General features: G+C 43.2%; 1 protein-coding gene across 17 annotated transcripts in view; it reads left to right on the forward strand.

Moving 5' to 3' along the window:
• The window catches only part of Ptprt (protein tyrosine phosphatase receptor type T), a 1127865-nt gene that overhangs the window by 1059334 nt on the left and 45629 nt on the right, over positions 1 to 22902 (forward strand). For all 17 annotated transcript variants that reach the window (XM_060382888.1, XM_060382893.1, XM_060382885.1 and 14 more), the window contains 2 exons: positions 1842 to 1929; positions 14178 to 14254. In XM_060382888.1, coding sequence (XP_060238871.1) covers positions 1842 to 1929; positions 14178 to 14254 — 165 coding nt within the window. The remainder of the gene's footprint in view (positions 1 to 1841; positions 1930 to 14177; positions 14255 to 22902) is intronic.

Below are 22902 nucleotides of genomic sequence, written 5' to 3' on the forward strand. Positions count from 1 at the left end.
ATCATTGTCTATGTCCACATTTTATCACAGACAGTGACTTTTCTTGTTTGGAACAAGACCTTGACATTAAGAATACCCAAGCAATGCTAGCACCATCCATAATGAGATCTTAAGCTAACTGTAACCTAAATTCTGACACATAGCTAATATTAAACATGTTTGGGGTTTTGTTTTGTAAAATCCATACATAAAATATTCTGCCCCAACACCATGTTGGAATGAACAGTTGACTTTTATCTCAGGGAGCTGAAAATGGAAAACTTATCCCCCAAAGATTACCCCGAATACAATGCAAGCCAACACTGTCCCTAAGACCCTAACACACAGCGCTGGCAAGCTGACTGACAGGAGGACGGCTGCCTGGTCAGGAGGTAGGGTGGGCTTGAAAGCTGAGCTAGGCACAGGAACAAGAAGCATCTGTGGTCTAAAGATAGTTTAAGCCAGGAGAAACTTGGTATCCAGAGGCTAGTACTTGCTTTGTTTTCCCTCTGAGATGCCTACCTAAGGGTGTGAGACACACAAAGAACATTCTGAGCCAGTTATAGCCGAAAATACACCTTAGAGCTAAGTTGGAGAGCACAGCTAGCACAGGAAGCCCAGCTAAAGCCCTGAACACAAGGTGTGCTCATGAATTAAGCAGCAGTTGTGCTGAGTGGTACAGTGACAATCTGCCCTGCCTGCTTCATTCCTTTTTATTGTCTACTTCCCACAGTCTCCCCCTCATACTCTTTGATTGCCTTCAAACCCAACCACTCGCACTCAAACCTTTATCTCTGCTTCTGCTTCTGAAGCAACCTCAGTCAGACACACTAAACTGAACAAGCAAAATATGATTGCTCTTCTCATGTCAGCTACCACTACTTGCTCCAACAGTTCAAGTACCATCATGACATACGATTGCAGTAAATTCATAACCAGTTGCCCCACTTCTGGCCTTCTTAGAGCCTCCCTTCCAAACAGGGCCATGAAAGCCCTTTTTATAATATATGAGGATACTTTCTTGCTCAGAGCCCTCCAATGGTTTCCTACCACACTTAGAACAACACTCAACATTAGCCAGGAACCGCAATGCTTGGGAGACATTTGGGTTCTCACATCCTCTCTAAAAGTTTCCAGTTACTAGCTCCCCACAAAGCTACCTCACTCTCATCTGTGAACATGATCACCTGGATGCTCTCAGACCTTTACACCCGTTTCTTTTGCTTGGAAAACACTTCCTGCTTTTTTCAGTGTAGCAGGCTTCTTCACCGCAAAGAGAAATGAATTTGAATGTGAGTTTGTTTTTGTTTTTGTTTTTCACAGAAACCTTCCTAAACTGTAAGAAATTTCAGTCCTCATCACTAGCAATTTATCCTGATTTGTTTCTTCATATCTTTAATATCTAATATTGGGTTTGCTTTGTCCTTTGCTACATTTCTTAATCTATTGGATGCTCTGGAGTTCTTGACTGATACTATGCACTCTGACACCTAGAAATGTTTCCAAAACGTAGTAGGGGGATCAGTGAGTATCTATTGAGTTTAGGAAGGAAAGAGGGAAAGGAGGAAGGAAGGAAGGAAGGAAGGAAGGAAGGAAGGAAGGAAGGAAGGGAGAGAGGGAAAGAGGGGGGAGGGAGGGAGGGCTTCCTACAGGACTGCACTTTAAGCTCATGACAGACAGAAGGTATAACAATATTTGAGCCAATGAAGAAACAAGGTAAGACCATGGAAGATACCATTACAGGGCACATAGCCCTTTACGCTGAGTGCCCATTAGAGTGGATGCTCACTTCCTGTTGTTAGTTCATCACAAGGAAAGTCGCCTTCTTAGGTTATGCTAACCATTTGGCCTTTGCATTGTAGGCCTTACCAGAGGGACAGACAGCATCGTGGGACACAGCCAAGGAAGATGAAAACCGCAATAAGAATCGATACGGGAACATCATATCCTGTAGGTATTCTTCTGGGAGCTTCTATGTGTTAGATTTTGGGAAATATGGGAGAGAAAAAAAAAGGTTCTCTTTTCCTGGGATTTGATATAAAATAATCCTTATGTTTCCAGCTTTGGGTTAGCAGATTATTACAATGATCCCAGGAAGAGATGGTGAGGCTCAGATAAAGTCAGTAACAATCCTAAGTGGGGAAGGGAGGGGAAAGGAGGGAAAGGACCGCCACAAAACTTACTCTCACTTGCCAACAGCACATCTGGCACTTCCAGATGATGATTTGGGCAGCCTTCAAAGCAGCACACACATAAGAGAGAGCCAAGTTGCCCCCAGACAAAATGTTGAGTTAGTGCTCTGGTAAGAATCGTCTAAGGCATCCTTTGCCTACAGTAATCTATTGTACCCAACTCAGGCCTTTTGACCTCTAGCCCACTGAGTGAGTAACATCTGTTAAAATCTCAGGCTACCCCAGTTGAGGCAAAGAAAGGAGAAAGGGGGGAATCCTAAGAGACAAGTTATTTCTAGCACAATTCAAAGTTTTGTTTTAACTGTCTAGACATCACCAAAGAAACAAGCTGGAGAAAGAATAAGACACAGGCAGATTGTAAAGGAAGAAAGAGGCAGAAGTTTTTTTGCTTAGCTGTTTCCTGTGCTGATTTAAGACTGGGCTCTGAATAGTGGAACTAATCAGAAAACATTTATATTTTCTCTCTTGCTTGCAGACAGCAAGATTTTTTTGCAAGTGAAGTGGCAGAAAGAGATATTCAAATAGTCAGCAAACATGTATTAAGGCATGATGTGTGGTACTCTGCTGAACACTTCCTGTGCTGGGCACTGGGAAATGCCTTTGTTCCAGGACAGGTGGCTAGTGGCTATGACTTGTCCCCACCATCATCTGCTTCACTGTATTATCCAATGTCCTTGTGAGGTTATGAGCTCACTAGGGTCCACTGTCTACAATAGGTTTCCAATGCCTTGTTCCTAGGAATGTTGCACAGGTGTAAAAAGTAAATGACCAGAGAACAAGGAAGGGGGCCTGACTCACTGAGAAACGGAAAACTCAGGCCAAAGGACAGAGCCAATATGTATGATAGATATATACAATATAGGAGAAGCTTCCTCAGGCCTCCCATAGCTCATTCTTGCCTGGGCCATCACCAACTCTCCCTTGCATCTTGCTCGGCCTCTTCCTGTCTCTTCTGTATCCAACTGGCCCAAACTGTCTACCTATCTGATCCCTGTCAGGACCCATGATGATCTTTACATGATTTAGATGATGTTATTTTCCTATTAAAATCTCTGCACATGTTCTTTTCACTCTTGAGTTCTCCTTTTTTACAAGGCCTTTCCTAGACCCATTTATATGGGCTTAGTTCATTACAGTTTCCTTAGTAAGGCCATTACACAGCTTGAGCTTTCCAAGTCCTTCCACACCTTAGGGTCACCTTGACACATTCCTTTCTCTCCATCAAAGATCATCAAAGTCCTTCCCTTCTCTCTTTGACTCACTAGTGTCCACTTCTTTGTCTCTCCACTTTCATCACTCTCTAGGGGAATTTCTCTAAACATGTAGACAAACCTCCATTACTCATCCCCAGAGTTCTCTGTCTTATGTTCACCTCAGCCTTTGTCATCATTCCTTGAGAGGCATTAGGATGAGCCTGCCTGCTTGCCTCCCATAGCTGCCTCACAGCAGCAGAGCCACAGGCATCTACATCTGTATTTTCCCAAATCTTCTGTATGACTGATGTCTAAAAATAAGAACTGAATATATGGAGGGTCCTATAGGGCATGAACATTGGGTTGTTCTCTGCTATGTCCCCAACTGATAGTGAACAACTTGGAAGGACAATTGAATGAAGACTGAATCAAGCCAACACTGGAATGATACATCCCAAGAGGGAAGACCAGAAAGAATACAGAATCTACAAAGGGGAAAAAGACATAACATTCCTGCTGAGAGCTCCATCTGAGAGCCAGAAATGCAGAAAGTGGCATGAATGGGATAAATTCCATTGCTGGGGTAACTTCCTGGGACTAATATCCATATCACTTAATGTACAATAGCACCAATGGCAGAATGGGTACCAAAGGCAGGGTAGGGTTAAAAGGGACCAGGTGTCCAGGGCCACTATTCTAGGAAGCTGCATCCTAGCCATGGATGCTATGTGTGAGCTCCTTTCTGACATATGTGCTCCACACACCACATGGTTCCACCTGCCCTGTCCACATCTCTTTGACTAAAGACTTTATCCAAAGTCATAGAAGGATGCTATTCCCAAGCCTAAGACAGACAGCAAATACAAAGAATCTACATGCTGGGAAGAAACCTCAGTCATGAAACCCCAAGTTCCACAGCAGTCCAGAGGGGCCTCTCCCATGTCTCTTTTTAGATTCCCACAGAGATTACACTGCAGTTGTTCACAGTGGCAGTGGGTTTTACAACAGTTTTCTGGACTGCCTTTTCCCTCACCCCCTTCCTCTGCAGCCTTCCAGTGTTAGCCATTCCTCCTTACAGACATGTTTTGCCTTGGAATTCCTGTCTTATGTCCCCCCTACAGCAACAAAAAATAAATAAATAAATAAATAAAACAAAAACACAGAGATTTAGAAAATGCAGAAGCCTTAATAGTATCACCTTTGTGGCTTTAAATGAATCCTAATCTCTTTTCTAATTGAGGTTCAGTGGCTATAGCATGTCAGGTCTAGCGTAGGTCTGTGCTGAACCCAGCAGGGAGACAAGAGTCAAGGTAACTCTGGTGGGTCCAAAGAGCAACACAAGATATAAGAGGAGTAAAAGGGGCAGGGGTACTGAGATTTCAGTGAAATAGGTTAAAGAGAAACAGCCCAGAGTCCTGGAAAGTGTCCCTGCCTTTATATGTGTCCCTCCCAAAAGCATGCCTGCCCAGCTTTGATAAACAGAAATATTCTTGGCACAAGAAGAAAACCAGCTGTAATTAGCATCTTAAGGGACTCAGGTTCCCAAAAGGCCAGAGGCCCAGGCCAGGGAGCACAGAAAAGATCAAAGTGGGGAAGGAGGAGGGCAGAGTCCACCATCAAAAACAGTGAATGAGAAACCTTGCTGAAAAGCCCTCTCTTCCAAATGATCAGTCCTATTTAGAGTAGTAATGGAGACTGGGCTTTCCAGGGAGTAGAAGTGGAAAGGAACTCAACAGAAGGAAGTGAATAGGTAAAATGAGAACAAAGAGTCCTTTGCTTTCAGGTAGCTCCAGGGCAGAGACTGAGAGCAAGAAGAAATTTCAATAGCAAAGCATCCATCGCCCACCCCCACCCCTATTGGCATTCTGGAGCTTTCTGAACTGGCAGGAAGGAGATGGCTGTAGAAAAGGAAGTTCTCTCAAGGGCTGCAGATTCCATAAAATGGCACTGTCCTGTGATCAGTCAGGATCCCAGCTGGAAATGGATGGGACCATCAGATAATGTCCTTTGAGGAGACGTAATGATGAGAATAGTCTAGAAGCAGAGACACTAGAAGCCACCAGGAATTTTGGAGGGAGAAATCACCAGAGCTCAGAGGCTACCTGAGCACAGGTGTGTCTTCTGGTGGCTGCTCCAACAAAGGGAGCTGAGGAATAAGTCCCCTGACCCTGCCCTCTTGCCTACACCCACTCTATGTCTTTGCTGTCTGCTAGCTGAACCCAACTAGATGTCAGAGAGAGGACAGGGTGGGCCCAGTGGCCCTCAGGCTGTGGTCCCTGTGTGGCGGTAGCATCACTTCGGAGCACACTGGAATTGCTAATGATCCCTGGACCTCTAGCATCAGAAGGCATGGGGACAGCAGCCATCAGCCCATTGTTGAAGCTCTCTAGTGAGACTCTGAGGGTCTTATATGGTCCTTGGAAACCGACCTCCTAGACCGTAGACTCAGACAGAGAAGGTAAAACATGAATCCACAGGTTCACACCCATTTCCTGAGGCATTTTCCCCCTCAACCTTGGGGAAAAATCTTAGAAATGTCACTGGGTTCTGGTGTAGTGGAGTCTTGGACAGGAGGTCAGGCAGAGCCAAGTTGTAGTCTTTGTTCTGTTAGTTAATTTCTGGTGACCTGTAGCAAGTCCTCTCTGTTTCTCTGACCTGTTTCTCACCTATGAGGTCAGATGCCAGTGCAGAAAGCCCATATTAAAAACCAATGGAGATGAAATATAAATCTAGCGTGGCCTTTGGAGTCATGGATTTTTAGTGTAGGGCAGGCTAGCCTCTTAGTTTACAGGACAGGCAGATGGCCCAGAGGTGAATACCCAAAGTCACACAGCCACGCAATGAATATATAGATCTGACACGTCACCTGCAGGGGTGCCAGTTGCTTCTTGTCAAGGGGTCCCCTGAATGAAACCATGTGTATGCTTCCCAGGAGTATATGCTGCCAAAGGCCCAACTTCATAACAGATAAGCCTCGTAGAATGGTGTTCTCTTCCTGAAGGGGGAAGGGTCACCATATGCAAAGAAGACTCCACTCCCAGGAAGGACTCAAGTTCAGAACAAACCTTCCCATACAGCGGGATTCTCTAAGGCTTCCTGGGAAGAGAGCTAGGATGGTGTAATGGGTTCCCGGTTTATTGTTCCTGACATTTGGCCTCTACTCTTTTTTTGTCCTCTTGAGGGGGGTCCTTAGTAGGTCCTACAGGCTTTTCCTAGTATAGAAATCATTGGTATCCTGCCATATCCCTCCATATTTCCTGTTGCTCATGACTCTAATTCTACTGCTGGCATATATATTCTTCTCTGGGGATGTGTTCTGGCCACTGGACATTCACTCTGTTGGCAGGACAGACCACAGCACTGGGGAATTGAATGTCCTCAAGTGTTGCCTTCTACCAATGGCTAGTGCAAGTAGGTGTCTAAGAATCCCAGATCCCCCACCATAGGGTTTATATTTCCTGTCTTCTCTTAGAGCTCTGAAACAAAGCAAAGTCCTATTTTTCCAGTGTGGCCACTGCTGAGTGATACTCCCTCCCTGGATTCCTCTCTTCCTGGTATTTCCTAAGAAGGCTTCTCAAATCACTAACAACTCTCCTCATCAACACTGGTTCTGCTTCCCCAGTTCCTTCACAAAAGCTTCCTGGTGGGCACTGCCTGGTGACCTGCTAAGGACGCAAGGAGACGCAGGGGGAGCAACATTGTCCTCTGTCCTCTCCCGGTACTCTTCCCTTCTGTTCTTCCCCTCCCCCAAGACTCTGCAGTGGGGGCTGCCCAACTTCAGCTGGCAGCTAGCATGAATCTGTCAAGACAGGGAGATGTACAGAATCTATGTGTGTCCTCCTTGTGTGATGCCCAAGCTCTACCTTCTATGTCTTAATAAGGGTAATTCAATCAAGATTGAATGTTTAGACCTTTCGCTTCGATGAGGTATCCAGGCAGTCCCTGTGGAATTACCTGCCTCCTCCCTGCCCACTCGTGCAAGATGATAGCATTAACATTTCCAATGCTTCTAGGAAATGGTTTTTCAGCTCCACAATTCATTGTAATGAGTCAAATCTCTTTTCTCTGAAAAATTGCACCTGTTTTTTTTTTTTTTTTTTACCCTCTGCAGTGCCCAGAAGACAGGAGGAAAGATTATAAAGTATGCAAATGATATTCTTTCCCAGCCCCACCTCTCTGAAGTGATTCTCTCCTGAAGTGGATGTGACTTGAGATGACTGATTTACTGAATTCTGTCTGATGATGGAGAAAAGGAGGGAGAGCTAGGGTTTGTATTATAGTTAGGATTGTGCAAAGAACAACCTGAGCCTTCTCTGGAGTGGGTGTGAAATAACAACAAGATGTTGACAGGGAACCAGTACTGGGCCCTGAAATGTTGATGGGAAACAAGGGATAGAGAGATGTGCAAGCAGAGAGTTTGAGGGGGCAGTTAAATTCACCACTACAAGAAGATGCTGTCAGCCTTATACCATCTCTTGAGTGACAGAACTCCACAGAGCCTGGAGTTTTTCCTCCAAGAAGTATGGTAGACTATATACCTCTCAGAGTTACTTTTTAAAAATTAAATATACATCTACATATGTGTATATATATGTATATACAGAATCCATCCAGCTCCCAGAATAGCCCATGGACCACCTTATGCTCTTCGTACAGATAAATTCCTATCTGGCATCAACTGCCAATGACCTCATGGCCCAGTTCCAGGAAGGTCTCCTGATCTTTCACAGGAGAGATTAAAGTGAGCAAAGAGGACAAGTCTGTGCTGGATAACTGAACATTGATTTGCATGCTAAAAAAAAACAGCATATGCACCATAATCATGTGAAACTTGTTAAAACATACCATGCCAGGTCCCACTTGCAGTTTCTGATTCATGAAATCTAGAGAGGGATCCAAGAACCAATCTTTCTTTCTTTCATTGACTTTCTTCCTTTTTTATGGTTTTTCAAGACAGGGTCTTTCTGTGAAACAAAGCCCTAAGTGTCCTGGACTCACTTTGTAGACCAGGATGACCTTGAGCTCACTGAGGTCTGCCTGTCTCTACCTCCTGAGTGCTGAGATTAAGAGCTTGTGCTACTGCACCTGGCAGAGTCTGTATTTCTAAGGATTATACTTGGAGATCTATTGGTCAATAATAATAATAAAGCTGAATGTATATATTGTATGTATATATATAATGTATATATTGATTCTTATAGCATGTCAGGTGTTACATTTGATCTCTTCTCATCTCTGCTACATGTCTGCAGGAAAATGTGATTTTGAGGTTATGGTTGAATAAAACAAAGTTCAAGGACTGTTATGACCTAAGCCAAGGGACAGGGTGATAGACTTAGGGAGTGGAGTCTTGTGTCTGCCTTCACAACTCAGCCAACCCTTTAGCTCTCTTCTGATAAAGACAAGAATTGGCTGTCAGTCTCAGGGCAGGACAGGCTAGGGCTTCAGCTAGCTTCCACTAGCTAGCTAGTAGAATGAGGGATCAGCCATGTGTAGTGGAAGAATTTGATCCTGGTACCTCGCCTTAGATGAGTGTGTGCCTTAGCATGGGTAAAGGCCTGTGACCAGAACAAACACAGTATATTCAACAACTTAAGACCAAAGGTTATCAAGAAAGTGTGTAGAGAGGAGACTATGTTCCTGCATCTCCACCTCACATCACAGGCAAGGAGCTTCTCCCTGTCCACATGACTCTTTGTAACTCTTCTTTGTCTTGACTCTCAAACACTGCATGCTAAATTAGCTGTTTTTCGAGCTTGCAAAATGTAGATAGAGTATAATGAACATTCTGGGCTGCTTGTAAATTACTGCATGTAAGCTCCTTCCCATAGTTGGCTGCCCCATCTTTCTCTATGTGCATGTGGGTAAACACAATTTTTATCTTTCTAATTACATAAAGTTAGAAGAAGAAAGGGGCACAGAATAATATTAGCATTTCCCAGAACAAATAAATAAACCATGAGGACACTGTCACTCTTTGCTTTGCCTTTCTGGTAGACCTGTATCTGAATTATGTCCTTTAAGGAACACATAATTACTCTTGCCCTCTGCAGATAACCAGATTTGTCTTTGGGCAGATGAACAGATGGAGAACATCAGTTTTCTACTGTCACCTCACCATGTACCTCATATGCAGCCGCAAACCTCCATTTATTGCATCCTTGCTGTAAGCCAGAAACCATCCTTTATTTTTTTTTAAGATCAATTTTAGCTTTATAGATATTCTGAGAGGCAAGTACAGAATTGTGTACCACTTACATACTGTTTCTGCTTTCATCAACACTTCAGAGGAATCCAAAATAGTTGTTGTACTTGATGGACAAATATTGGTTCATTCTTATTAGTTCAAGCCCCAAATTTACATTAAGGCTCACATTGTATGTTGTTCAGTTCTGAAAAATGCATGTATTCTATCTACAGTGTTTTATAGAATAGTTTTATTGCCCTAAATGTGCCCTTTGCTCAACCTATTTAATCTTCCTTCCTCCTCTTCTAAGCCTCTGCCAACAACTGAGGTTTTTATAGACTCCATGGTTTCTTTCTCTTTTGGAATATTATATAGTTAGAACCATATGTAGACTCAACATTCAATGTAACCTTTCCAGATTGGCTTCCTTCACTTAGCAATGTGGGTTTAAGTCTCTTCCATGTCTTTTATAGTACATGAGTTCATTTCTTTTTATCACTGAATAGTATTCCAATATATGCCTATATCACTTTTTATTTATCCAATTCTCTTACTAAGGATATGTTTGTTTGTTTCCAAGTTTTTACAGTCATGACTAAATTTGTTGTAAACATTTATGTAGAGTTTTTAATGTGGATGTAAGATTACAATACATTGTGTAAATACCAAAGAATGTAATTGCTGGAACACATGGTGAATAGATTCTTAACTTTGTATGAAATAGTCCTACCATCTTCCAAGTGGCTGCCCCATTGTTTGTTTCCACCAGCAATGAATAGGCAGGCATTTCTGTTACAAGCATTGGCAAGTATCTGGTGGTATTTTGGGGTTTTGTCACTGTTGTATATGTAATATTTCACTGTTTAAATTTGCAGTTCCCTGGATAGTTGAGTCTTGGTGCTTTAATGTGCCATAGAGAACACTCTGCTCTAATCTGGCATTCTCCTCTGTCCCCCTCGTTACTGTTCCCTCACAATCAGTGATCCTAGGACGAAAGACTCTTCCAACCCCACTGAACCTACTGCAATGTGTTGACTCTTTCAGGATCCCCGCATCCACATAGCAAGTTTCCTCTAAGACAAAGACTTCCTTGATGCCCATGGATCAAACCTTCCCCACTTTTAATTCCTCAGTCACATTTCAGTACACAAAGCTCTCTATTTCTCACTTTCTACACCTTGATGTTTTGTTTCTGTTCAGGATTCATCTCCTTGAACAAATGGCCCCAAATCCTTAAGGATGAAGCTGCTGTACCTCTTTCTTAGTTTCTTCAACCAGGCTGTCATATAGTAGGTACTCAATAAGTATGTTCTTAGTAAATAAGTGTAAATGTTGGTAGACACCCTGATGGTTAGAGATGTGTAAAATCTTAAAGGAAACTTGACTAGAAATAGCTTCTTTCTTTTGCTTTGTTTCTTAATGATTTTTGCCTTTAGATATATGGTTTTTTATTTTATGTTTTAAAAAAATTCCCCTTTCAATATTTTAAACCAGATTCTCTGTTTCCACTGCTAATGGTTTCCAGGCAAGCATAACTCAGTAAGTAAAGGAGATTTTGATCTGCCTCCTTAGCATAGCAGGCAATTTATCAGTCTCATAAATAAAAGAGATTTTTGAATCACTAAGTCATTAATAAGAGCATTGGATGAAACATAATATACATTTTCCTTTCCTGAGGCTTACAGATTCTGTACCCTCTGGTAACGGGGCTCGATAAGACAGTTCAGAGACAGGTCTCAGTCCTAATGAATGGTCATTCCCAGGAAGCCTCCCTCTCTTGGGTACTGGGGCCAGGACTACTCATTTGTATAGCCTCCAGCAGATGTGAGATGCTTGGAATTCCCCGGGAAAAAGGCATGGTGTTGGTAGACCAGAGTGGCCATTAGAAAGTAGCTCTAAAATTTGTGTAATGCTTTAACTTCTATTAGCCCTGCTTCTTTCGCCTCTGGAATCAGAATCATAATAGCATATCTCTGTGACCATAGTTAAGAAGAAGAGCTGTTTTTGAGAAAAAAAAAATGACTAAGATAATGTACCTGGTATGGGGCACCCAATGAATTCAGTAGAGGTTTTTGGTTTGTTTTGTCTTTTTTTTTGGGGGGGGGTATTTATTTTGTGTTGTTGTTTTTGTTTTTCGGGACAAGATTCCTCTGTGTAGCCTTGGCAGTCCTAGACTCACTTTGTAGACCAGCTGGCCTCAAATTCACGGAGGTCTGCCTGCCTCTGCCTCCCTGAGTGCTGAGATTACAGGTGTGCACCCCTGTATCTGGCTGAATTCAGTAAAGTTTAAGTTCACATTCTTCTTACTCCTTATCCCACATCTCCATCCCATCCCCTCCTAGAGTTGTGTCCTACCTCCTCCTCCTAGTGGCTTCCACTGAAACTTTTCCTCCTTGGAGAATTAGAAAAGGGGTATCCAAGCATGGTACCTGCTGCCTGTTGATGCTTGTGACTGTTCTGAGCTATTAGATAGGAGTGGTGTCTTATACCAGCTCAGGGCCTGTTTGCCAACATCTGGACCCATACCTGGCCTTTCAGTTGAGGTTGTGTTGCAAGAGCTGGTCTCTGCAAGATGACTTCTTTACACAAGGGATTCTCCTCCTTGTGTCCAGCTCCTGCCAGACGAGTCCGTGGTAGCTCCAGTCATGGCAAGTTGTCCCAGATCTAAAGTTCTAAGAATATCATCACCCTATGCTTATATTCATCTGTCCTGCAAAAGTGGTGACCCCTTGTTGTTTTTCTAAATTGTTTCACTTCTGAGAAGTTTCTTCCATCACTCAGCCAGAGTTCTCCGGCTACCCCTCACTGTGAATACTCATATGGTTTCTAATTTCTTACTTGGAGCCCTTTGAAAGTAGGAGCATGTGAACCTATAGTTAACAGGCCCTACTTATCTGCCATTCCCTGGTCATATGGCCAATTTTCATGAGCCTCAGTTTGCTCATTTGTAACAAGGACTAACTGCCTCTCTCATGAATGAAGCCATTCATTTATGTGCTCACCAAATACTCACTGAGTGCCTGCTGTATGCTAATCCCTTTTAGGGCTTCAAGGGTTGAAATAGGAACAAGGTAACTAATGCCCCTATCTCAAAAAAACTTCAGTTAGTACCAGCAAATGTGCTTATAAACTGAGAGTACTGTCAAAGCTTAAAAGGAAAGGCTGGTTTACTCTCATTGACCCTCAGAGGCCTTGGGATACCCATATGGCTCTATCCAGCTGACTGTGAACCCCATTTCTGCCCTGGAATATGAAGGAATTGTTAGGGGTGAAGTATGCAATAGCAGGTTCACAGTAATCCAGGTAGCAGTCTGAGGGTCCTTCCCGCTAGACCCAATCAATATGTTTCCTAGGAGGTGTATATTAGCATGTCAGAATTGACCTTAATTAATTGCAAAGGATTATCTAGCTCTTTCTGATGTACCATTTAAAGTGATTTTAATTTGCTGTTATTTGAAGCAAGCATGCTATCGACCAAAGTCCATACATCTTGTTTATGTCTAGATTGTGTTTGAAAGGGCATCCTCAGGAACATGATTTTTAGTTATTGATGACCTCTTTTATAATGATTCAGTCCTCACTTTAATGGTGGTATTGATAACAATGCATTGCCAACAACCTGTCTACACCAGTGCTCCGAGAGACAAACACAGTCTGAATGTAGTGCTTGTCGTAAACACTCTTCTTTATTTGGGGTGCTTAGGCCTCAAACGATCTTACGACCTCCCAACCCTACACAGGAGAGAGAAGGTTAGAGGGGAGAGAGGGCCCCTTTACTTCTCCCAACTGTTTAGGGTCGAGGGGTTCTTTTAGAGCCCGGTACCAATCTCCGTCAACAGCAGGCACAGCCAGCAGTCTCCTCAGCTGCTGTGCCCTGAAGCGTTTCTCTGTTTCACTGTCTGTCTGCTCCAAAATGCCGCCCCGTCTCTCGAGACTCTCCAAACTGCTACATGCCACACAACAACACTGTACGCTGTGCCATCATTTCTCTTTCTCAGCTCTCAATTTACATCCTCAGATCCCTAGACCACACCCCTCTCCACACTGCACTTGGAAGGCAGTTACCAGCTGGCAAAAGCCACACCCTGCATGAGACAATTAACAGGTGTGGACAAACTATAGCTCAACTAAAATTCCACATTTGAGATTAAAGCGAAATCATAACATAACTGAGTTTACAAAGAAACCAAATCTTTGGTTACATTTGTGCCCATGGGGAAAAATAGGTAAAGATGCTGTTTTTAAGCAAGCACAGAAATGGAGCATTCAGACTCCATGACCTTACATGCTGGGTAAGCTTATGTCGGTCTCTCTTACACTGTCCCACGAAGCGCGTATTTCTGTTCCCACATGGATGATGAAATCATTAAGAATCAGGAAGCAGGTGACATGCCTACTCAGGCAATGATGGAAACGTAATCGAAAGAAAGTAAACAAGGGATCCTTTTCAAATTTGTCACCTCTCTGTACCTGTACTTCCTCATCTATAAATAACAGATGACTATGGGAAGGGACACAGTTCCTGGTGTGCAGTACCTACTCAGCGGCAACTCTAACGGAGAAGAGTAATGACTCCTTACCTCATAGCTTCTCATCCACATTTCCTGCCTTTTCTTCTCTCTACAGATGACCACTCCAGGGTGAGACTGTTGGTGCTGGATGGAGACCCCCACTCTGACTACATCAATGCCAACTACATTGATGTGAGTATCTTGATGGAGCTAAGCAGCTATGAACTAGAGTTGACTGTCCAGGCTCAAGATAGCCTGAGAATGTCCAAAGCAGTGTGTCCCTTCCCTAATTTATATGACATATGTTGGTTATCCTCCAAAAGCCACGTCAGCTTTCAGGCAGACAAGAGTTGTTTACTCTTTAGAGCCCCCAGGTAACTGCTGGCCTTATGTATTCGACCCAAATATTAATTTGCATGTGTCTCTCTACTCAGTCATCCATTTGAAGGGACAACCATAGATGCAATAAAATACTCAACCATGTTCTAGATATTATGAGGCCTATGAAACTAAAAATGATAGGGTTCTGCCCTCAAAACATCACAAAATATATAAGCTATGCATACTTGTGGTGAACTAGAACACGATGGTTGTTTACAGGTTCAGATAAGATACTGTTGGGATTCAGAGGTGGGAATATATCATTTCTTCCATCAGGAATGCAGAATGTGATGTGAGCCAAAGCTTCAAGTGTAAAGTAATATTCAAAATCAAAGTGAGAGATAGTGGGCCTTTGGTTAGAGAACGGCTCTTGAGCTAGGAAAGAAGTATGGATCATCTGTGTCTGAGGGTGGTGGAAAGAATACAGTGGGAACACTGGAAAATGAGGTTGGTGCTAGATCCTTGATGCCTTAGGAGTGTGAACAAGAGAAAGCTACTCTTCCAGGAAATGCTTGAAGGTGTTTCAACATGGGGAATCTCATTCATCACTGAGTTTTACAATTTATCTACTACTGGGGAAAAGGTAGGTCAGAGAGAGGAGAGCCTGGAATTAACGACCAAGTAGGAGAGAGGCTGCCCATACATTCCAGACACTACTGAGAAAGGGACTCGGTTCACACAGGAGCCAGGAAGGGTGTGCACAAAAGTGAAAGAGCCTACAAAAGAAGAACTATGGCTACGGTTGCCAGGTGGACATCCCAGCAATACTGGTCCAAGCTGCCTTCTCCAGGTCTCAGAGACTCATAGAGTCTCACTGTTCCATCAGACTCTCAAGTGTATTTATAGACCAGCAGTGAAATATGGTGACATGTTTTATGAATTTACTAATAACATAGCCTGCGCTAGATGGTTCATTAGTTTAACAAACATGTATTGAGCCTTGAACCTGACACTACTCCGCCCTTTACACCGAGTAAACACTCAGCCAGCAGATGCTAATCCAGGCTAGACTGGTCCCTTTCTTTTTCTGCTCTTCCTTGATTCTGACTGGAGAGATGTCACATGTGACTGACACCTTGATTTGACTGTCCTAAGGGAGACCACCCACATAGAGCCTTACTTGCCTGAGTTGCCAGTAGCCTTTGTTATATGAATGGAAGCACCCAGCAAAATCACATTTCTTAATGTCCACTCAGTCCAGCGTGGGTCATCTGTCTGTTGAACTCCAACTATTCATGACCCTCTTTACTCTTTTTTTTTTTTTTTTTTTTTGCAGATGGTAGTGATTGTGCACTTGTGAGCATGGACATAGTGCTCAGGGAAGGAAGAAAGTTTTCTCAGTGAGAGGACTGATAGGAGAACCAGGGGTGACAGGAATAGAGAAACCAGGGTTCCTCTGCTCTCTTCCTTCCAGACCACATTCCATTTGCATCTCCAGCTGCCCTCAGTCTGAGTTCCAGCTCCCTCCAGGCAGCCCCAGATCTCAGACTCTTGGGATTTCTTCCATTATTCCTCTAAGGGCTGATTATCTTAAAGTTGACCCATAGTTCCTCTGCTCCATCCTGCTGCCCTAGAGCCTGTAAAACCAGTTCCTCATGTTGAATTTCCTATGTGTACATGCCCTGACTTCTTTCTGCTTCCTTACTGGGTCCTGCCTAACAAATGACCTACTATGTGACCAAGACCTGGAGGAAGAGTTTCAGCAGAGGAGAAAAGGGATAGTCTCTGTCTCTGTCACCCTTTGGAGGAACCCAATTTTAAGAAGCTTGTCTCCAGCAAGAGCAAATTGCTCCAAGCACACACTGACCGCAGTGTTAGCTTTCCCCTCTATTACCAAGCTGATCTTCCACTGTGTGCTAGAAATGCTGTCATTTCAGACAATGATTCTGTCTGGTAAGAGGGGTCAGATGAGAAAAGAGACCTTCCCAGAACAGGGGTATCAGACTGAAGCCTCAAGAGGGAGTCTAGATAAAGCTTTTTGAAGGAGATAACATCTCAGTCCTGCCTTAGAAGGTAACAAAGAACCAGCTGTATAAGAAAGAGTTATGGTAACCTAAGAACTAGCGATAACTTCTCATGTCACCTTAAGTAGTAATTCAACATCACTGGATATGTGCCCTTAGTACCCACTGCCAGATGAGTAAGCTCAGTTTCTCAAGGTTAGGTAATGTGTCTAGAATCCCAGCCCAAAGGACATAAGAGAGGAAGAGGTATAGTTTGAATCCAGGGTGCAAAGTCTGTTTCTTCTAATAATAATAAGCAGTGATAATGGTAGTAGGTTACTAACGAGTCACTGCTGGGCCTATCCAGTGTGCTTTAAGTCAGTCAACTTACTGAGACTTCTTGGTAACACTTCAAGGTGCTTCTTATTACTCCCACTTTGCAGATGGGGAAACTGAGACTTGGAGAAATTGAAAAGCTTTTCCAATGTTATATAGCTAGTCAGTGACACAACCTGGATGTGAACTGCCCCAGGCCAGTGCTCTTTTTCTGGCCCCTCATCTATCTGAGACAGGATCACATAGCCTGCATTTAGTGGACACTCGGCTAGCAATGTTGATCCAGGCTGGACTGGTTCATTTCTTTTTTTCCCCACCTTGACTGTGGTCATGTGGTATGACAGTCCTAAGGATATAGTTCATGCAATAGCCTCATGTACCCAAGTTGTCTATCTGGCATTCATTATCTAGATGGAAACCCTCACCCAAAAAATGATTTTTTTATATACTCTATCTACAGTATCTACAGTAGGGGGAATGTCTGACTACATGTAGATTTTCAAATTTTCATGTCAGATAGGCAACAAAGGGCATTGCTTTAAATGCAAGTGCCTCTGTACAGTTCCAGCACTAATCAGGTCTTCCATTTCTCTCATGCTCTATCATTACAAAGTATTTCACAAGCCTTTAAAGACAGGAAACCAGGGATTGAGGTTAAGAACACTGCCCTAGGTCACACAGCTAGACTTTAATTCTCTGCACAGCTAGAACACCAGCACAGCCCCCTCCTTCTCTGTATGAAGTAGACTGTACAGACCGGCCAAATGTCTCTACCACATGCTGTCCTAATAGGCCATGTCAGGCCCTGAGCTACATATCAGTGGTTAGCATCAAGGATTAATGAGACTATAGTCATGAATCCCATCCTTGTTGGGCCTGTTGAATACAGGCCTTTCTGATGACTAGCTTTGTGACTCTGGGTAAAGCATTTATTCATTCTAATAGCTGCAAGATGCAATAAAAGTTGCCAGCCCACAAGTATGTGATAACTGCTGTAAAGTACCTATCAGGGTTTCAAGACTAAACAAAGTGGCTCATAGGAGTCAACCAGGGCTGGCTTCACAAGGACCTGAATAGTACTGAGGCAGACTAATTAACCAGATTGTGTGGGGCATCTTGGGGCTAGAGATGACAAAGAGATCTCAGGAGTTGTGTCTAGGTAAGAGAGTATCTATAAAAGGAATAGAGTTGCTATATAAGTTTCAAGCTGTCTTGCTCTAGCCAAAGAGAAGCCAGCCTTTGCTGGCAGAGCAAGGAAGAATCAGGAAGGTCATATGCCCTAGCCTTCCACTGGCCTCTGAACATTTGCTTCCTCTTGTCATTAGAAATTCTCCCCCTAGAAGCCCAAAGACATGGGAGCTGACCTTGAAGTTAATATGGTCACCTCCAGGGACACTGAGCAGAATGTAAAAAAAAGGGGGGAGTTAGGGGGACAAAAAAGACACCAAACACAGTACCTCTTATGATGTTGCCACTATGGGGTTGGAAGTAGGAAAATCTCATTAACTGTGAGCCTACCTGATAATCCAGTTGAACTGTATTCTTGTGGTCTCCTGGGGATTCCTGATAACCAACAAGTAGAGTTGAGGTCGGGGGTATGAGTACCTAGTCTTTGCTGTTTTTCCCTGGTCTCCACCACAGCCCAAAGACAAGAGCTAGCTATTCAAGCTAGAGTCCCTTCTCCACCATTGGATCTTACAAAAATTATTAAAATGACTCTATTTGGATAATGAGCTAGATGAGGGCAGCCCTGTGTCTCTGGAGGCTGTTGCATGCTGCTGTCTGAACCAACCCACTGGCATGTTTGTTTGCACATCCGAAAATGTATTGGCCACTTGATTCTGTTATAAATTACCAACCTGGAAATAAATATCGTATCTGGGTGCCCAGTAAATAACAGATGCGGGAGTGCAGAGTGAGATAAATGCATTTTGGATGCAAACCTCTTTCCGATTGCTCAAAGACAGATGGAGGCAGGCCCAACGCTGGATTGCAGTCGATCTGTGTGCTATGTAGGTGGGACTTAAATGAACTGAAAGTTCTTTTAAGCTTAGAAAGTTTTCTGCACTAGCTCTTGGCAAATCCCCAGAGGAAGCCCAATTGAGCAATACATTTCCTTTTATCTTCTTTGCTGAGGAATCTCGTGCTTTGAATTTTTCCCCTTTGGGGACGGTGTGGGTTTCTGGAGTCCAGAGAAGGTCTTTCTGCTCAGATGCAGCATGAGGACAGGCATGTGGCACACGTGCTTTCAGTGTAGTTTTACCAGGTTGGCCGCCAGGACAAGCATTTCGGTGCTGAGGACATAGCCACAACAAGCCAGGTACAGCCCCGCCCACTGCTAGAGAACAACCATAATGTGGGAGGAGAGAGAAAAAGGGTATACATGAGTAAGCTATCTAGTGATTAGTGTTTTGAAGAAAAGGGAGCCAAGGAGACTAGAGAGATGGTTCCATTGGTAAAGTGCTTGCCATGAGAATGTCAGATAAATTCCTAGCAGTCACATAAAAAAAGCTCCATGTTTGGCAGCACTACTAAAATCCGAGCACTGGAGATATAGATACAAGAGGTCCCTGGGGCTTTCTGGCCAGTCTAACTGAATCAATAATCTCCATGGTCATTGAGAAGAGGGGTTAAAAAGACATCTGACATCAACCTCTGACCTCCACACACATTCACACATGTGCACCCCTACACAAATGTGCACCTCTACACAATTGCATGCACGCTCACAAAAAGAAGCATGAAAAACAAGCTGGGGATAGGGGAGAGAAGCAGACAGTGGTCAGAAGAATGCTGTCTCAGATAGTGACAGGCAGTAGAGCAGAAGTCCAAAGGGAGGGAAAAGACAGACAGACAGACAGACAGTGAGAGAGAGAGACCATTTTGGTATATGGAAGAAGCCAAGTTGCCTGGTGCAAAATTCTGAACAGAAGTGTGATCACTGCTTCTGAAGAAGTGCTGCAAGCCCATGAGCAATGGGGACAACAGTGGGGAGGAAAGACAGACTGCTGAAGAAGGCTCAAAGAGGAAATTCAGGAATTTCAAGAAGCCCAAACTAGAAGTTAATTAAACCTCCACCTTCTCAGAAAGCTTTTGCTTCATAGCTGAGTCAGTTCCCATGCTTGCTCTCCAGAGCCCCATATCTTCCTTTACAGATTTCTATCCCAGTTTCTAGATGTATATGAGCTTCTCCAAAGCAGAGCCCACATCTATCTGGTTCACGTTTGCATTCCCAGTGCATTGTACTCCTTTAATGCTTGCCAGTTGTATCTGAAATGAGTGTGCAAAAAAAATGAAAGCACAAAATATTGGGCCTCCGCAGTCCAACCTCACAATTGATGTGTGAATTTCTTTCCCAGAATTTTTTTTTTATCATTAACTTTCAAGTACATTTGAATCTTTTAAAACCTCTAAGGTTTTTGCAAATGCAAAACCAGATTCATGAGTGCATCCTACTGACTAACCTTTGAGGAAAGCTGCACTCACCTCTGAATGGCATGTCCCATGCCTGGGGAGAAGAAAAATGAAAAAGCTCTTAGTGCTGCTCATGTCCCTGTATTCACTGGGCATATGTGAAACCCTGTGGTATCTCTCAGGAGAGAGAAGTATTCCGACGAAGGAGTTACCTCTGTAACACAGAAGACGTCACCTCTGAAGTCCTGGGTAGTGAGGCTGGAACACAGGATGAGTGTTTTCAGGGAGCAGAGATAGAGAGACAGCTGGGGGGTGCAGCTCAAGATGAGGATGAGAGGTGTGGGTAGCCTAAGGTGAAGCACTGAGACATTGCTGGGCAAGCAGTGTAGAGTTGACGCAGACTCAAAAACCAAAACAAAACAAAAACTGACACCCTCGGGCATAAACTGAGAAGCCTGCTATTGCAGGGAGAGGATGTGCTTCAGGCGTAAAAATAGGTTTATTGGAGGACACCAGAAAGTTGATGCTATGGCCCAGGCCAGGGTGGATGAGGAGTTTGAGAAGAGCTAATGATGGCGATGGCAGAAGAATGTAGACAAAAGAAACCTCGTCATTCTGGGCTCTAGAGAGCCATTTTCTGTTCCTAAACCTACTCAAAAGACGCAGAATCTAATTCTTCTATCTAGTCTGCATAGTGCTGTCCAACTTTATTTGGAGTGACAGACACGCCTTTCCATCCCTTTATTCTTGGAGAAGGGCGCAGTTACTACCAACAAGGGAGGACCCATCTTCCCAGCAATCTCTAAAGGTTCAGTTGGCATCGTTCAAGTATGTTAATCATTAAAGGCTCTCAATAGATGTTTGCCAGATGAGAAATAATATAATTATAATAGTAAAGACACACATGTAATATCTTGGAATTGTGTCCAATACATATTATGAGAACTGTCATATATTAGTTTGCTTAATCTTATTTAGTACACTTTAAACAGTATGATCCCAAATTTACAGAAATAACTGAGACCCATTGAAGTTAAATAACTTATCCTAAATGACACAGCCTGGAAAGGGACAGTGCCAAGATTCAAACCTAGTTGGTCTATGGTATGTATAACCTATGTGCTGTGCTGTCTTTCTGGTTGTATTGTCATAGCTTGATTATTATTTGGTATTTGCTCTGAGCCTGATGCTATGTAGGCTCAATGGAGAATAGTTTCTATAGAAGTCAGTTGTGTCAGCTGAGTGTCTTCATGAAGTATACTGAACCTCTTGCAATAATCATGGTGTGTGTTTAATCTAACTACGAAGGATAGGTTTTCTTCATTACTATAACCAAGTACCTGAGTAAAGCAATTTAAATGAGGAAATATTTGTTTTGGCTCACAGTTTCAGATGTGCCAATCAATCTTTCCTGAAAGAGGGTGTGGCAGAGCACAGCAGTTCACATCACAGCCAAGAAGCAGAAAAGGGGGGTTATGGGAGCAGAACATGCCAAGATGGAATCCCCAAGATCATGCTCCCATTTCCATTAACTAGGCCTGGCCTCCTATTTTCTCCTTCTCTAATTAACACCATCACATTATAGATCTATAAGGAGTTAGTCCATTCCTTGGGCCAGAGTCTTCATGACCTAATTGTCCCTAGATAGGCTTAGGGGTGTGTGTTATTAATCCTCTAAGCATTTCTCAATCCAGTCAATTTGACAGTGAGAATTAACTATTGCACAGAGAGTTTCTGGTCATAATATTGGTCTTGAGTCAGTGATGACAGGTACTCCAGATAAAGTATGGACAGAAATTGGGAGATACCTACCAAATATTTACCAGATGAATAAAATAGTAAGAAACACAAATGTACAAGGAACCCAAACATTAATATTTGAGTCATCAGTTGGATCCAGGGCTTCAGAGTTGTTGCCAAAAACTCTAGGGCAATTCTGGCTTACTTCTTCAAGGAAGACTTGCAACAGCTCAGCTTCTCCAATGTAATTTCACAATGTTTAAACTGAAACAGCTGTTCACCAAACTTTAGGACTTATGTTGCCCAAGAATGTCAACAACAATTCATTCTATCTAAGACTACCCTATAGAGTGCCTGTCACATAATCATTAGAACCAAGTTTGGACCCCTAGCATACATGTGAAACCTGGGTGCTTGATGACCATCTAAAATCTTAGCACTGGGGCAGGGCAGGGGAGTTGATGGGAGATGCCTGGAGCTCACTGGACAGAGAACTTAACTGAGTCACTGATTCAGGTTCAGTCAGAGACCCTGGCTCAAAAACCGAAACTGGAGAGCTATTGAGGACGTCACACAATGTCTTCCTTTCACCTTCATGTGCACGTGCTCACTTATTCATACATTCATGCAAATGTGTCCATACAGCCCAACACACACACACACACACACACACACACACACACACACACCAAATAAAAAAATTAACAGTGTGTATCTATCCATTCATCCATCTGGTCACTAAATGCTAATCGTATTTGAGGATCTATGCTAAACTTAAACTTTTATTCACTATAATACACAAGAGACACTGTTCCTCTGTGAGAAAAAAAAGGAGGTATGCCATCCATTCCACTTCCAATTAAAGGACACTGTCATCTACAACACCTTCCCTCATGACTAGGATGTTATGAGCCACCCAGTTGGTTCCATTTCAGACCACACAATGCCTTACGGAACACTCGGAAATAGCTAGGGAAATCACTGGTCTTTGAATCAGCAAATAATCCTTGGCTATTTGAGCTCACA

The sequence above is a fragment of the Meriones unguiculatus genome, chromosome 4, assembly GCF_030254825.1.
Source record: "Meriones unguiculatus strain TT.TT164.6M chromosome 4, Bangor_MerUng_6.1, whole genome shotgun sequence".
Lineage (NCBI taxonomy): Eukaryota > Metazoa > Chordata > Mammalia > Rodentia > Muridae > Meriones > Meriones unguiculatus.